Below are 14,189 nucleotides of genomic sequence, written 5' to 3'. Positions count from 1 at the left end.
GGTGAGCTTTGCTCAAAGTAGATGAGCCCATGCTTAAGCTGGCGACCTTGTTGTTTTTTATCAGGGTCCTATGGTGTCCCAGTCCTTCGCTGTATGCACTTTGCCACGGCCTGGTCTGGCTCATATAATTTTTTGGAGGAGCTGGGATGATTCTGGGACATACAATTTCCATAGGGAGATGGTTGCAGAGGTGAATCTTGGATGGTTAATTTGTGCTTTGGGCACATGAGTTCAGCCAGAGCTAAATAGACAGGCATTCCCTGTGGTGGGTGGGGGAGCAGAGCTGACCACATAGCCACCCTGCTTTTGACAAGTGAACACCTACTAGGTGATAAATATATGAATTTACCAAAAATTCCAACTGCCCTTTGGTTGTTCTGCCTGACTGCCTGACCTCACCCTTACTTACCGGATAATCAACCCTGAGGCAGAAGAGTTCCAAGAAGCTGGTCGACCACCCTAAAGAGGAGCATTCCAGAAAGCTGGAACCTTAAATCTGCAGGAGTCGACATACCAGAACTTCTGACTCAGTACGTCTTCAGGCTCTCCCAAACCCGATAAAAACTCGCCCCCTAGTCTGTACCGGTGACCTTCTCCTTGGAGAATTGCCCGGTAGAGTTCCTTTCTTTTTTTTCAGTAAAGCCTGTTACAATGGTCTTTTTGGACTCCCATGGATTCCAACATTTAGTGCCAAAACCCAGGACAGGGTACTAACTTCCTGGACGATCCCTCTTTGCTGTCCCAATGAAGCCTGGACAAGCAATTGTAGTTTGATTGGCCAGCAGTCTAACATTGTCCTGAACCCCTGCCGGACCAGAAGGTAAGGAGTTTCTCCCTTCCCCTTTCCTGGTCTTCTTCTCTTCTCCACAGATTTTTCTCTCGTCAGACTGTTCTTTCTGACACACCTCAGCTTTTGAGGTGTTGGACTTTCAGTCTCAGTAGACTGCACGAAAAAACTAGGTGCCTAGCAAAACCTCCCCACTCTTTCTCTCTCTCTCTCTCTCTCTCTCTCAGCTCCCTGACAGGTGGTGACAACTCCCCCACATGAAGATTTTCTCCTCCTGGGACGGTGACAAAATGTGGAGAAGCCCCTCTTGCTCACCTGTCTCCACTATGGGCTCTTCAGGGTCTAAGCCTTCTGACCAGACCCCTCTAGGATGTCTCACAAAAAACCTCACTAAGTTGGGCCTCTCTGACCTTAAGCCAAAAAAACTCATTTTGTTGTTGTGAGTTGGGGGCGCAGAGAGAGAGATCAGCAGACGAAATTCATCATGGACTAGCAAAGGACCACCGCTCGCTCAGGCAAATGGCCCCGAGTTTGTGCTGTGTCCTACTTTTATTCACAAGACTTCAAAAAGCTCGTTTACTGAGAAATTGGCATAACATCAAGCGTAACTTTTACTTAAAGATACACAGAGTACACCTGTATGATAGCTTAATAACAATATAATATAAAGAAGCATTAATTGCTATTGCTTCTATGGTTCCCACAACATTTCTCTCTTTATTTCAAGGGATAACCTTGAAAGGAACAGATATATTATGAGAATGTTTTACTGAGAAAAAAGTCCAGCAACTGCCTTCAGTCACATAGACCTGTTTCAGTGACCCACCTTGAAGTCACAAAACAGTTCTCTTGGCAAAACATTCTTTTCTTATTGGCTGTGTTCCCATCCAAGGCCATGCAATGGATTATTCCACTACATCATTTTCTTTTGTAATGGCATGGCCACAATAAAAATTAGACAATGACTCCCATTGGCCGGAAAACGCGACATTTGATTACAATATTCTGAGGGACCTAAATAATTTTTGCCACCGGATTGGAAAGGTCTCAAAGATTCCTTACATGCAGGCTTTCTTCTCCCTTCACTCCTGTCCTTAATTTCAGTGCCACTTGTTCTACACGCAGGCCGTTCTTAGTCAGAGAAACCTCACCTAAAACCTCCGCTCCTAATCTTTCCTTCCTCATGGACTCCCCACTCTCTTCTCCACCTGCCTGACCCCCAGGGGGCACACCTCTTTTGAGACCCCTCTCTGGTCCCTTGGCAAATCTCTGCCACTTGAGTTTCTACCCTCCAGAAAGCCCCCTCCCCTCGCTTCTCTGAATCCTGTTTCTCATTCACTTGCAAATACCAGTCTCTCTTTCGCCTCCCCTGCCGGCCAGGGCCCCTCCCTTCTCCACTGTGTTCTTGAACCCCTCCTCCAACCTCACAGAAGCGCAGCTCTGTCTCTTTTTCTTCTTTGACCCATTTTCCCCTTCCCACCTGCTTCGGCTTCAGCTATGCCCTTCTTTTCCTCATTCTCTCTCCTCTCTTCAGAGCTCTAAATTTTATTTACTCCTCTGACCACATGGCACCACCACCAGCACTTTAACCTCCTCCTCCTCCTCCTCCTGCAGATTCTGACCCTCCTTCTTTCCATCCAGCTGTTCACACTGTCCATCCATCTGTTTTCTCTCTTCCTCCCTTCTATGCTGACAACTCCCTGCCATCTCGAAAAACTTAAAAAAGCAGAATTGTCTATTAAGCTATGTGAGTAAGTAATCCATCTTATCTCTTTGTTGGTTAGAAAATATCTCTAGTATAATTTAATTGAAACAAGTAAAGCATGCTCATTAAATTCCTTAATTCATTATTTCTATGACTGTGTCTGTTTCTAAGGCCTTAAACCAATAATTACCAACCTCTTAAATCAAGGCATACTCATCCCCATGGATTATCCTTGAAATACCCCCATCCTTCCTGTTCAAAAGCCTTCAGGGGTTACCTCATCAGGCAGTGGTGCAGTGGATAGAGCGTAGGGCTGGGATACAGAGGACCCTGGTTCAAGACCCTGAGGTGGCCAGCTTGAGCACAAGCTCATCTGGTTTGAGCAAAGCTCACCAGCTTGAAACCAAGGTCGCTGGATCAAGCAAAGGGTTACTTGGTCTGAGGAAGGCCCATGGTCAAGGCACATGTTAGAAGACAATCCATGAACAACTAAGGTGTCGTAACAAAAAACTGATGTTTGATGCTTCTCATCTCTCTACGTTCCTGTCTGTCGGTCCTTATCTATTTCTCTCACCGACTCTCTTTCTATCTCTGTAAAAAAAAAAAAAAAAGAAAGAAAGAAAGAAAAATGAGTAATATGCTGATAATTAGAGGAGAACCTAGGATAGGGGTAACTCAGGTGAGGATGGGTGACTGTCATCAGGAGTTAAGCGGGTTGTAGGAGGAGAAATTCTTGTGAACTTTTCTTCCATCAGGCAAGTCTTATTGAACATCATTGCTTCCTGCTTTAACTCACTCTAGCAGCAGGTTCCCGGTGGGAGGGACGGGAGCAACAGGAGGATCTGCAGGGCCCAATCTTTTAGTGAGTCAGAGACGGGTAGGGCCCAGTGGTTCCGACTGCCGGCGGTCCTGCATGGGGGCAGCTTGAGGCGAGAGGCATGGTGCCAAGGAGTTCGCCCAGGAGCTTGGCTGCAGTAGGAGTAGTCACATTACCGTATGGGGGCCAGATGGGAACTGGGAGGAGCTTGGCTGCAGTAGGAGTAGTCACATTACCGTATGGGGGCCAGATGGGAACTGGGAGGAGCTTGGCTGCAGTAGGAGTAGTCACATTACCGTATGGGGGCCAGATGGGAACTGGGAGGAGCTTGGCTGCAGTGGGAGTAGTCACATTACCGTATGGGGGCCAGATGGGAACTGGGAGGAGCTTGGCTGCAGTAGGAGCAGTCACATTACCGTATGGGGGCCAGATGGGAACTGGGAGGAGCTTGGCTGCAGTAGGAGCAGTCACATTACCGTATGGGGGCCAGATGGGAACTGGGAGGAGCTTGGCTGCAGTAGGAGTAGTCACATTACCGTATGGGGCCAGATGGGAACTGGGAGGAGCTTGGCTGCAGTAGGAGTAGTCACATTACCGTATGGGGGCCAGATGGGAACTGGGAGGAGCTTGGCTGCAGTGGGAGTAGTCACATTACCGTATGGGGGCCCGATGGGAACTGGGAGGAGCTTGGCTGCAGTAGGAGTAGTCACATTACCGTATGGGGGCCAGATGGGAACTGGGAGGAGCTTGGCTGCAGTAGGAGTAGTCACATTACCGTATGGGGGCCAGATGGGAACTGGGAGGAGCTTGGCTGCAGTAGGAGTAGTCACATTACCGTATGGGGGCCAGATGGGAACTGGGAGGAGCTTGGCTGCAGTGGGAGTAGTCACATTACCGTATGGGGGCCAGATGGGAACTGGGAGGAGCTTGGCTGCAGTGGGAGTAGTCACATTACCGTATGGGGGCCAGATGGGAACTGGGAGGAGCTTGGCTGCAGTGGGAGTAGTCACATTACCGTATGGGGGCCAGATGGGAACTGGGAGGAGCTTGGCTGCAGTAGGAGTAGTCACATTACCGTATGGGGGCCAGATGGGAACTGGGAGGGATTCTTCAAGCGGATGTGAACGGGTGGGTGGTAGGCAGCTACTACAGGGGTAGAAGTGTCCCAGACTTGAGGGTGACAATATCTGGTGGAATAGGGGTGTGACCGGGTTAGGGTGATCTGTGGTAGTGGGAGAGCCTTCAGTCAGCAGTGGTAGAAGTAAGTGAGAAGATGTTGTCAGCTGGATAGTGGATTCGAGACTTTGTAGAATGTCCTGACACAGAAGGGGTACAGGGCATGAGGGCATAACTAAGAAGGAGTGCGAAAGGAGATTTCATCTAAACTTCATGTCAGGGGTGGCATGCAAAGGGGAAAAGAAGGGGCCCCATCCACTCCCATAACCGAGACCTGTGAAGAAACTAGAGGTCCAGAGTGTGATGGCAAACAGAGAAGGTAGTCTTTGTGTTTACAAGAAATGAGATGGTCTTACCCGCTACCTGTAGCATTATCTGGGGCGGGGTGAGGGTGATTTATAGGGTCAGTAGGGTGATGATGAGTTAATATGATTTGATGAAATTTCATTGGCTGACAGTCTTTTTTTAAAAAGTACTTCTGGGAAGTTTCTTTGGGCGGGCATGGGTGTGGGCAGTTCCAGCCAAAGTCCCGGACCCGGTTTCTCACATGACCTTCCCCTATTTCCAACCGACCTCACAAACAGTATTTAAAAAATATGTGAATTTGAACTCAATTGAACATGGGACATAAGGGTCACAAAAAAAGAAATGGTTGAGGGAATGACCTAGTTATTGACTCTGGGTTGAGAGGTCCTGCCCTAGCATCCCCTAAACTGGGAAGGATGTTCTTAATCACTTCATTGCCTGCCTAGTTAATTATTCTGAATGTAGTGACCTTTCTTTGTTTCTAGAAGCTATGCAGGAAAAGCCCTCATAAAAAAGCCTCCAGCCAAACTCTTCCCATAAAAACTGGTAGGGCTCAGACACACCTGAATGGGCCGTTCTCTCTAGAGGACTCTTCCTTATAAATACGCATGGTGGGAGGCCCATTTTGCAGCCCTGGGTAAAACTTTCTGCTCTGGTTATGTGTTCTTCCAGGTTTTGGTGTATTTGTACAATCTTATAATGCTATTTTTACTTTCTTTTTTAGTTTATTGTTTTAAATATCTATTACTTCACCTGACCAGGCAGTGGCAAAATGCATAGAGTGTTGGACTGAGATGCAGAGGACCCACGTTCAAGACCCCGAGGTCACCAGCTTGAGCGCAGGCCCATCGGTTTGAGCAAAGCTCACCAGCTTGGACCCAAGGTCATTGGCTTGAGCAAGGGGTCACTCAGTCTGTTGTAGCCCCACAGTCAAGGCACATATGAGAAAGCAGTCAATGAACAACTAAAGTGCCGCAATGAAAAACTAATGATTGATACTTCTCATTTCTCTCTCTTTTCCTGTCTGTGTGTTTCTATCTATCCCTCTCTCTGACTCTCTCTGTCTCTGTAAAAAAAAATAGCAGGTGTGGCAGGAGGGCACTTGTTTTCATGAGACCAGGAGTGACTGCCCTGCAGCCCTGTTGTGGCTTCTCTTACCAAACTTTCTTTCTCCAGCAGAATTGACACCAAAAATGGACCCCCACTGCTTCCAACTTTCTACCTTGTCCCAGAGCCACCGCCCAGCCAGCAGGTGCTTCCCATGTGCTGGGTCATGTGTGCCGTATATCTGGGGGATTTAGGCCTGTGGCGTCAGGAGCGGACATCTTATTTTCAAAGTTGCCGGAGAGAAAACACAGAAGGTGAAGGCACAGAAGGAAGCTTGAGACATTTTCTTGTGGAGACTGAGAATGGGGAAACCTTAGGTGCGTTCCATAGTTCACCTAGAGGACCTTCTAGGGAAGGTGGTGCAGTGCTAGAAATAGAGCCCAGCTCAGCCTAAGGGGTAAGCCCTGTGCAAACAGAAAAAAGGAGAAAGGAATTAGAAACCCCGATATCCAGATCTGTAAGTTGTAGTGAGAATGAACCAGACTGCTCTGTGGAGTCAAACGTTATGGCAGACAGGGTGAACCCTCAGGGGAGAAGCCCTACATTTCCAGGCAGGGTGGGCGAGGCTGCACACTCAAATCACACCTCATTGGACACACATGGGTGCACTTATTGACAATGAATCCTTTCTTGTGTAATGAGTGTGGCCAAAGATTCGGTGATAAATCAAAAGCCACGATATACCAATGGACTCATTTAGGAGAGAAGCCATTTGTGTGCCTGGAGTGTGGATGAGGATTTAGTGCTAAGCCAAACCTTAGGGTACACAAGAGGACTCACTCAGGGGAGAAGCCATACCCGTACTGTTAGTGTGGGCAACTCTTTGTCCACAAGTCATCTCTTCAGTTTCACCAGAAGAACACTCATAGTATATGCAAGCTTTCAGGGAGTTCAGACTGCATTCAATCACAGAGATCTCCCTGGGTAAAGCAGCCCTACCTATGCCAGAGTGTGGACAAGAATTTGGTCTTAAGTCACACCTCAGGAGACACCAGATGACTCACTCGGAGGAGAAATCCTTTGTGTACCCAGAGTGCTGATGTGGATTTGTTGATAAATCAGACCTTGAGGAACACCAGTGGACTCACTTGGCAAAGAAGCCCTACCTGTATCCAGAATGTGGATGAGAATTTGGTGATAAGTCTGTCCTCAAAATCACCAGAGGGCTCTCTCAGGGAAGAATCCTTACATGTATGGTGGGTGTGGATGTGGCTTTAGCCAGAAAGCACCACTCCTTAATCACCAGAGGACGTATTGAAGGAGAAGCATGATATTTGAAGGGAATGTGGGTGAAGCTGTAGCTACAAGTCAGATGTCATCAGACACCTGAGGACACACGGAGGGGGGAAACCTTACATATGCAGGGATCTTAGTCAAGACTTCAGCAAACTGTGAGACCTCATCTTACACAAGAGAGACACCAGACTATCTATGTGTGATTGTGTAGTATTGAACCTGTAGAGATGTGTCACTTATCATGCATGAAGGACAAATTCACCAGAGGAATTGCATGTATGCATCATGTGGGTAACTCTAGCCATAAGTCAGCCCCCATTACACCAGGAAAATGCTCTTAGGGAGGAAGCGTGTGGGCAGGGAATGTGATTGAGGCGTTAGCAATGAGTCAACACTGACTGGACACCAGTGGCCTACAGGTAGGCGCGTGATGGCATACTCAGGGAGGGACCGTGTGTTTGCAGGGATTTTGGAGAAGTGTCTTGTCATGAAGGTTTTTTTCTCAAGCCATCTGGAAATCCTTCTCTGGGGACGTTGTGGAGCTCTGCCCAGATAACCTTATTGCAGGACTCACACCCCTGCAGCTGCTGATAACTGCTGCTAATGGCCATGGTGAGAAATTCTTCTCTAAAACCTGCTCTCAGCCACAGGGAACAGACCCTTTAATCGGGGTAGCTCCTGGCCAATGACTGATTGAGATGGGCACAAGCTTACAACATTTGTTTAGGGGATACACAAAAACATTAAGACTTTCAAGGGCAACACAATCTAAGACATTTACAATCTTTCAGGGTTCATCATTCCTCCCTTGCCTAGAGTTATGTTACTCTCAAGATTCCAGGAAGGGGGAAGAAACTACAATCAATGCAAGGTGGTATGTAAATTCTGCCTCCCATTGAAAGAGAAGTTTCTCAGTTAACCTTTATTTTAGGTTTAAAACTAAATGACACATTGTTCTTGCAAGCCAGAAACTTCTACATTCTTCTCCCTCCTCCCCAAAGAAAGGATGGGACAGGAAAGCCTGACCTTTTCTCCGTAGAATATCAATATTAATTTTGCAGCTTTTTGGTATAAAGTAATGCACCCCAGATTCGGAAAGGCACCATACCTCACTTCATCGAGTTCATGTAGAGACACCCAGTTCAGATAAATTTTGAAGGGTTTTATTAAAGGAGGATATTTTAGGGCCTGACCTATGGTGGCACAATGGGATAAAGCATCGACCTGGAACACTGAGGTTGCCGGTTCGAAACCTTGGGCTTGCCTGGTCAAGGCACATATGGGAGTTGATGCTTCCTGCTCCTCCTCCTTCTCTCTCTCTAAAAATCAATAAATAAAATATTTAAAGGAGGATATTTTAAATATGCCAGATACATATGGCTGACATGGGGCATTTTCAGGCTCAAATTGTGCAGTCACCAATATAGATAAGGGGCTGGTTTATATACCCTTGATCACGCACAGGCAGGCGAGAGCATGACATTATGACACAATCATTAACAAGATTATAATATTTGTCTAGGGGATATACAGAAATATTAAGACTTTCAAGGTAACACTTTCAAGGATATTTTCAAATGTTTCACAGTTCCTCTTCCCTCACTACCCTAGAGGTATTTTACTCACGAGATTTCAGGAAACAGAGGAACTACAATCAATGCAAGGTGGTGTGTGAATTCTGCCTCCTATTGAAGGAGAAGTTTCTCTGTAAACCTTTATTTTAGATTTAAAAGTAAATGATCCATTGTTCTTGCAAGCCAGAAACTTATACATTCTCCTCCCTCCCCTTCCTAAAGGAGGGATGGGACAGGAAAGCCTGACCTTTCCTCCCAGAATATCAATATTAATTTGCAGCTTCTTGGTACCTTACAACAACTACAATATTTTAGTCTTTCAAGCATCTGAAAAGGACTTCACATTCACAGCCCAGGTTTTCTGCCTGAATCCAACCCATGAGAAAATACAATCTCAAAAAAATCTAGTAGATTTTTGGGGAAATCAGAACCTTTCTATAGAGACAATGATCGAGTTTCCAGAAGGGAAGAAATTCCTAGGTCACCAAGTCCTGGATCATTGCTTCTCCTAAATGATTACTCCCATTGGCTGCTGTGAAGGCTCCATCCCCTGGGGTTTTTTTCTCCTAATCTCTACTCAGGTCTCTGCTGAATACCTCTCATCTTCATCAAGACATCACTGTTCTTTAACAGTCTGTTCAAGCCTTGAATTTTTCATGGAGGCTTCATAGGCATACTCCCTTCAGGGTGTTGTATTCTATTTTATTTATTTATTTTTTTACAGAGAAAGAGAGAGTCAGAGAGATGGATTGATAGGGACAGACAGACAGGAACGGAGAGAGATGAGAAGCATCAATCATTAGTTTTTCGTTGCGACACCTTAGTTGCTCATTGATTGCTTTCTCATATGTGCCTTGACCATGGGGCTATAGCAGACCGAGTAACCCCTTGCTCAAGCCAGTGACCTTGGGTCCAAGCTGGTGAGCTTTGCTCAAACCGATGGGCCTGCGCTCAAGCTGGTGACCTCGGGGTCTTGAACGTGGGTCCTCTGCATCTCAGTCCAACACTCTATGCATTTTGCCACTGCCTGGTCAGGCCAGGGTGTTGTATTATAGATGCAAGTCCCTTAGCTATGACCTGTGTTCCAGCCATGAATTATTGACTTGGGCCTGTTAGGTATGCATAGATTTAAAGACTCATAAATAAACCTTCAATATTGAGTCCCCTTATTTTTCCAATCCAAGGATGCTGCTTGTATACATTATCCTGCTAATTGGTCCAGGATAGCTCATTCTTACACCAGGTGTTGTTTTTTAGCCCAAAGGTCTGGTACTTTGGCCCTTTCCTACTCTCTCTTCCTCTTAGCTCACATGGTCCAATTTGACAGTTCAACAATTGACAAAGCAATTAATGAAAAATTAAGGTGCAGAAGAAAGAATTGATTCTTCTTATTTCTCCATTCCTCTCTCTCTGTCTCTGTCTCTCTGTCTCTGTCTCTCTGTCACTGTGACACACAAAAGTTGTTTTTTGAGACTGTAATAAGAACTTAATTCTCTTTACAGAAAAATGTACAGAAGAATATACACGGAAGGTCCTGCATTCCACTTTTAGGAGTACTTATTCATGATTTCCATGGAGAGAACCTTAGTTAGGCTTTCATTGAAGTTTACAGGTAAACAGGGAATAAAGTCAGGTGATACCAGGTTGATGAACAAAGCAGAGGTTTAGGTGAAACCCAGAAAACATGGTTGAGTGTAAAAGTGAATTTTTTCTGGTAAATACTGGCTTGAGATTTTGGTGGCTTCAACATGGAAACACCGAGAAAGGGGTAACAGGAAGGGAGTGCAAGAATAAACATTTCAGGGGAGCACAGCTACTCACAATGCCCATGGCTGTCTCCCAGAAAGATCCCTGGGCATGTGAGCAGAGTGCAAAGGTGGCAGGAGATACTCTTATTAAAGCCCGAAGAAGCCTGACCAAGCAGTGGCGCAGTGAATAGAGTGTTGGACTGGGATGTCGAGGACCCAAGTTTAAGACCCCAAAGTCATCAGTTTGAGTGCAGGCTCATCTGGTTTGAGCAAATGCTCTCCCGTTTGGACCCAAGGCTGCTAGCTTGAGCAAGGGGTTACTCAGTTTGCTAAGGCCCACAGTCAAGGCACATATGAGAAACAATCAATGAACAACTAAGGTGTCGCAATGTGCAACAAAAAACTAATGATTGATGCTTCTCATCTCTCCATTCCTGTCTGTCTGTCCCTGTCTATCCCTCTCTCAGACTCTCTCTCTCTCTCTCTCTATCCCTGTCTCTGTAAGAAAAAAAAAAGCCCGAAGAGTTGTAGTAATTGAACAGAGTCCAGTGAGTAATGTTCTTGATCATCTCTTCATTGGAAATCTGGAAAAGAGGTTGGAGACGTGGGGATGGAAGGAAGAGGGTTGGTACAAATGTTTCTATAGGAACAACAAAAGCACCATTCCATTCAAACTTGCCACCTCATCTCCATTCTGGCCCTGAACTAATTGCCACCCTCCAACAGAAGGTAACAATTGGCTGAAATGCTTGAGTCTTTTATATAAAGTTATCTTCCATCCATTCATCACCCATCGTCCATCCAGCAAATCATTAATTTTTTCAAGACTATTTTCAGTGACTACTCTGAACATATAAGGCAGCAATGCCACAGTAGATGGTGCATTCCTCAGAAAGATTAGTCTCCTAAGTGACAGCTATGAACAAAATAGGACAGAATAGAATAAGTACTTTGTGAAATTTTCTCTGAGAATCAAAGAAATACCTATCAGACAAAGGGACTAGAAGAGATTTCCTGGAGGCAAAGAAATTTGAGCCTACAGCTCAGGGAGGATTAGTCCTCTAACCAAACATGGGGAGAAGGCTGGAGAGAGAGGGAGGGAAAAGTTTACCTCGAGAAGGAAATGCGAGGTCTAGGAAGGTGGAACTGTCTACTGGAGTAGGAGGGAAACTAGAGATGAGTCTGGAGCGGTGAGCAAGGGCCCGGTCCAGTCACCTCCATGCTCAGAACCTCCTTAGAGCTTCCCTGTCCATCTCAGGAAACACTTCATGTAGCCCTATCACATGGAAAGAGGAGTAGGAGAGAGGAGTCTCATAATTTGCGGGAACCTGACTTCCCCACGTCCCATTTCAGTTTTCACATCGTGTCCTGTACTGTGTTGTTAAGCCGTCCTGCATTTCTCTGCCACCAGCTGACTTGGAGAGAGGAAATCGAGTGCACAGCATCCACAGTGGGGTGACCCCTTTGCCATTTGTGGTTGTCCGACTAGTAACGTGGTGCTGCCCACAGGGGCGGGCCCTTAGCACGGAGCCACACTTAGTAGAGGCTCACGGAAGGAAGCATGTTTGCTTTCCTGCTTAAACTCTGAATTTCGCTGCGCCATGAGCAGGGAAAAACATGGCAAAGCGCAGAACAGCCCCGGAGGTTGCGCACTAGAGTTACTGGACTTTCCAAGCGGAAATGCCTTCTCCGCATAGAACCCAGGAGAGGACTGCTGTACAGGAGAAACTTCAGGAGACGCTCCGCAGAGTCTTCTGGGAACTGTAGTCTTTCCGGCGATTGGAACCGAGAGAAAAGACTTCATTTGGGAATCATTGTCTGTTTTATACGTGGGTATCTTAAGAAAAGAGATGGGTAGAGCTGGCTGGTTTTTTTAGGTAGTTGAAGCATCGTGGGAAATTCCAAGATTGCAGTATTAACCTCAGTCAGGATTCATACAAGAATCAACCAATGGATGCATAAATAAGTGGGACAAATCCATGTTTCTTTCTCTCTCACTCACTCTCTTTCTGCCTTCCATTATTTCTCTCTAAAATGAATCAACAAATATTGGATACACAGGTCGGCTGTCGCTACAGTATATAATGTTCAGGTATTTTAAACTCGTGCTTCAGAGGTCGTTGTGTTGCAGCCAATGGAAGACAAAAAAAAAAAAAAACCTCTAGGAATTCTGGGAATCGTAGTTCTTACTCAGATGAGCCGGGAGACCACGTGTACCTCTGCTGCTGGTTCCAGTGAGCGCGGGTTGCCGTGGTGACTACCGATCTGGGAGGAGGGACGGGAGAGGCGGTGCGTAGTGTTAGGAGCCCTTGTGGCAGCTGTTGGTTTGGACACGGGATGAGTGAGGCTGGTGTGCGGTAGAAAAAAACGGGAAATGCGGAAGGTTTCATTTTTGGACCCGGGACGCGGCCCCAGAGTTGTATTTAGGGGCGGGGAAGTGGAGTGAGACTCAGTTTGTTCGGAGTCCCTGAATTGCGGGGTGCACCTGGGGTTCTATCTTCTCCCACTGTAGCGGGTGAGCAGGAACTCTCATATCATTTTTTGGGAAGAAGTTGGGATGATTCTGGTCCGTTTAATTCACATATGGAGGTGGCTGTAGACGTGCATTCCCGAGTTTACTTGGGCTCTGGGCACACGAGTTCAGTCAGAGCTAAATAGACAGGCGTTCTTGTGGTGGATGGGGGTGCAGAGCCGACCACATAGCCCCCCTGCTTTTGGCAAGGGATCACCTACTTGAGTCAAGCGTGTGTGAATGGTTGTGGGAACCCTGGACTGAGTGTGAATATCGAGTTCTGGTTTTTTGGGCTTGTTTTGTTGGGGCTCAGTATGGCCCAAGTCTGTGCGTGATTGGAGATACAGTTGGGGTGGGAGCTCTCAGGAACTAACTGCAGTGCCTGATTTGTACAGTAAGGAGTGTGGAAACGTCACATTGCTGCTCCACCCGCAGGTGCTGGCTTCATGTAAACACGGTGGGCTTTCACAAGGACGGTTCGGAGAAGTCACCTGGGGCAGATGCAGAAATTGATCCTGTGATGAAATAATGTTTACGTGGCTAGGTGGTAGCATTTCAGGGGAAACGGTGGTCTGACTTCGATGCCATGAGGTTGCCTGATCCTTCCACCTTGGGAGAGCAGGACCAGGAGGAGAACAGGGAAGACGTGGAGACCATGAAGAATCTGACCCTAAATCATGAGGCTAAAGGTGAGAGTTGTTGAGAGTCTGGAGAGGTGAGGAGGAGGAGTAAGGCTCTGGGCTTAGCTGAGAGCACTGTAGTGACCCCGGCTGAGTAAAGGGACTGCTCCCTCTGTCCTGGGCTCCGAGGAGCTGCTCCCCGGGGCATTCTGGGAGGCCTGCACCCTCAGAGCTGTGTTCTTCCCCTAGGTCTGCCTTCCAGCTGCACTGACTCGCTCCAAGAAAAGGAGGGAAAGCCCAAAACACTGGTGAGTCGAGGTTACATTTTTTTCTTTTTCTCTGAAATGCTGGCTCATTTTCCAGGGAATAGGCAAAAGGGATATTCTTTTTCTTGGGAAGGGAAAAAGCAATCAACATTAGACACTTCATGCCTGTGTCAGGCAGCATGTTTTAGAATGACTACTGCATTTATGTGTTTTATTTTCTTTGTTGGAAAATCTACACATGATGTGTAAAACCTAGGAAAGTGCCAAATATAAGGCATATTTTTGAAGAACTGAGATGATTAAAATTTTAAATGTAGTATTTAATTTTACTTCAC

The 14,189-nt window shown here is 46.5% G+C and overlaps 1 protein-coding gene across 1 annotated transcript in view; it reads left to right on the top strand.

Moving 5' to 3' along the window:
* Positions 1 to 12,798: 12,798 nt before the first annotated feature.
* The window catches only part of LOC136309451 (zinc finger protein 343-like), an 85,360-nt gene continuing 83,969 nt past the window's right edge, over positions 12,799 to 14,189 (top strand). Inside the window, exons 1-2 of the mRNA XM_066237590.1 lie at positions 12,799 to 12,971; positions 13,404 to 13,657. Of these exons, the coding sequence (XP_066093687.1) occupies positions 13,555 to 13,657 (103 nt within the window). The 5' untranslated portion in view covers positions 12,799 to 12,971; positions 13,404 to 13,554. The remainder of the gene's footprint in view (positions 12,972 to 13,403; positions 13,658 to 14,189) is intronic.

The sequence above is a fragment of the Saccopteryx bilineata genome, chromosome 6 (assembly GCF_036850765.1).
Source record: "Saccopteryx bilineata isolate mSacBil1 chromosome 6, mSacBil1_pri_phased_curated, whole genome shotgun sequence".
In the NCBI taxonomy this organism is placed as follows: domain Eukaryota; kingdom Metazoa; phylum Chordata; class Mammalia; order Chiroptera; family Emballonuridae; genus Saccopteryx; species Saccopteryx bilineata.
The sequence above is the reverse complement of the archived record's forward strand: the minus strand, read 5'-3'. Positions and strand labels throughout refer to the sequence as shown.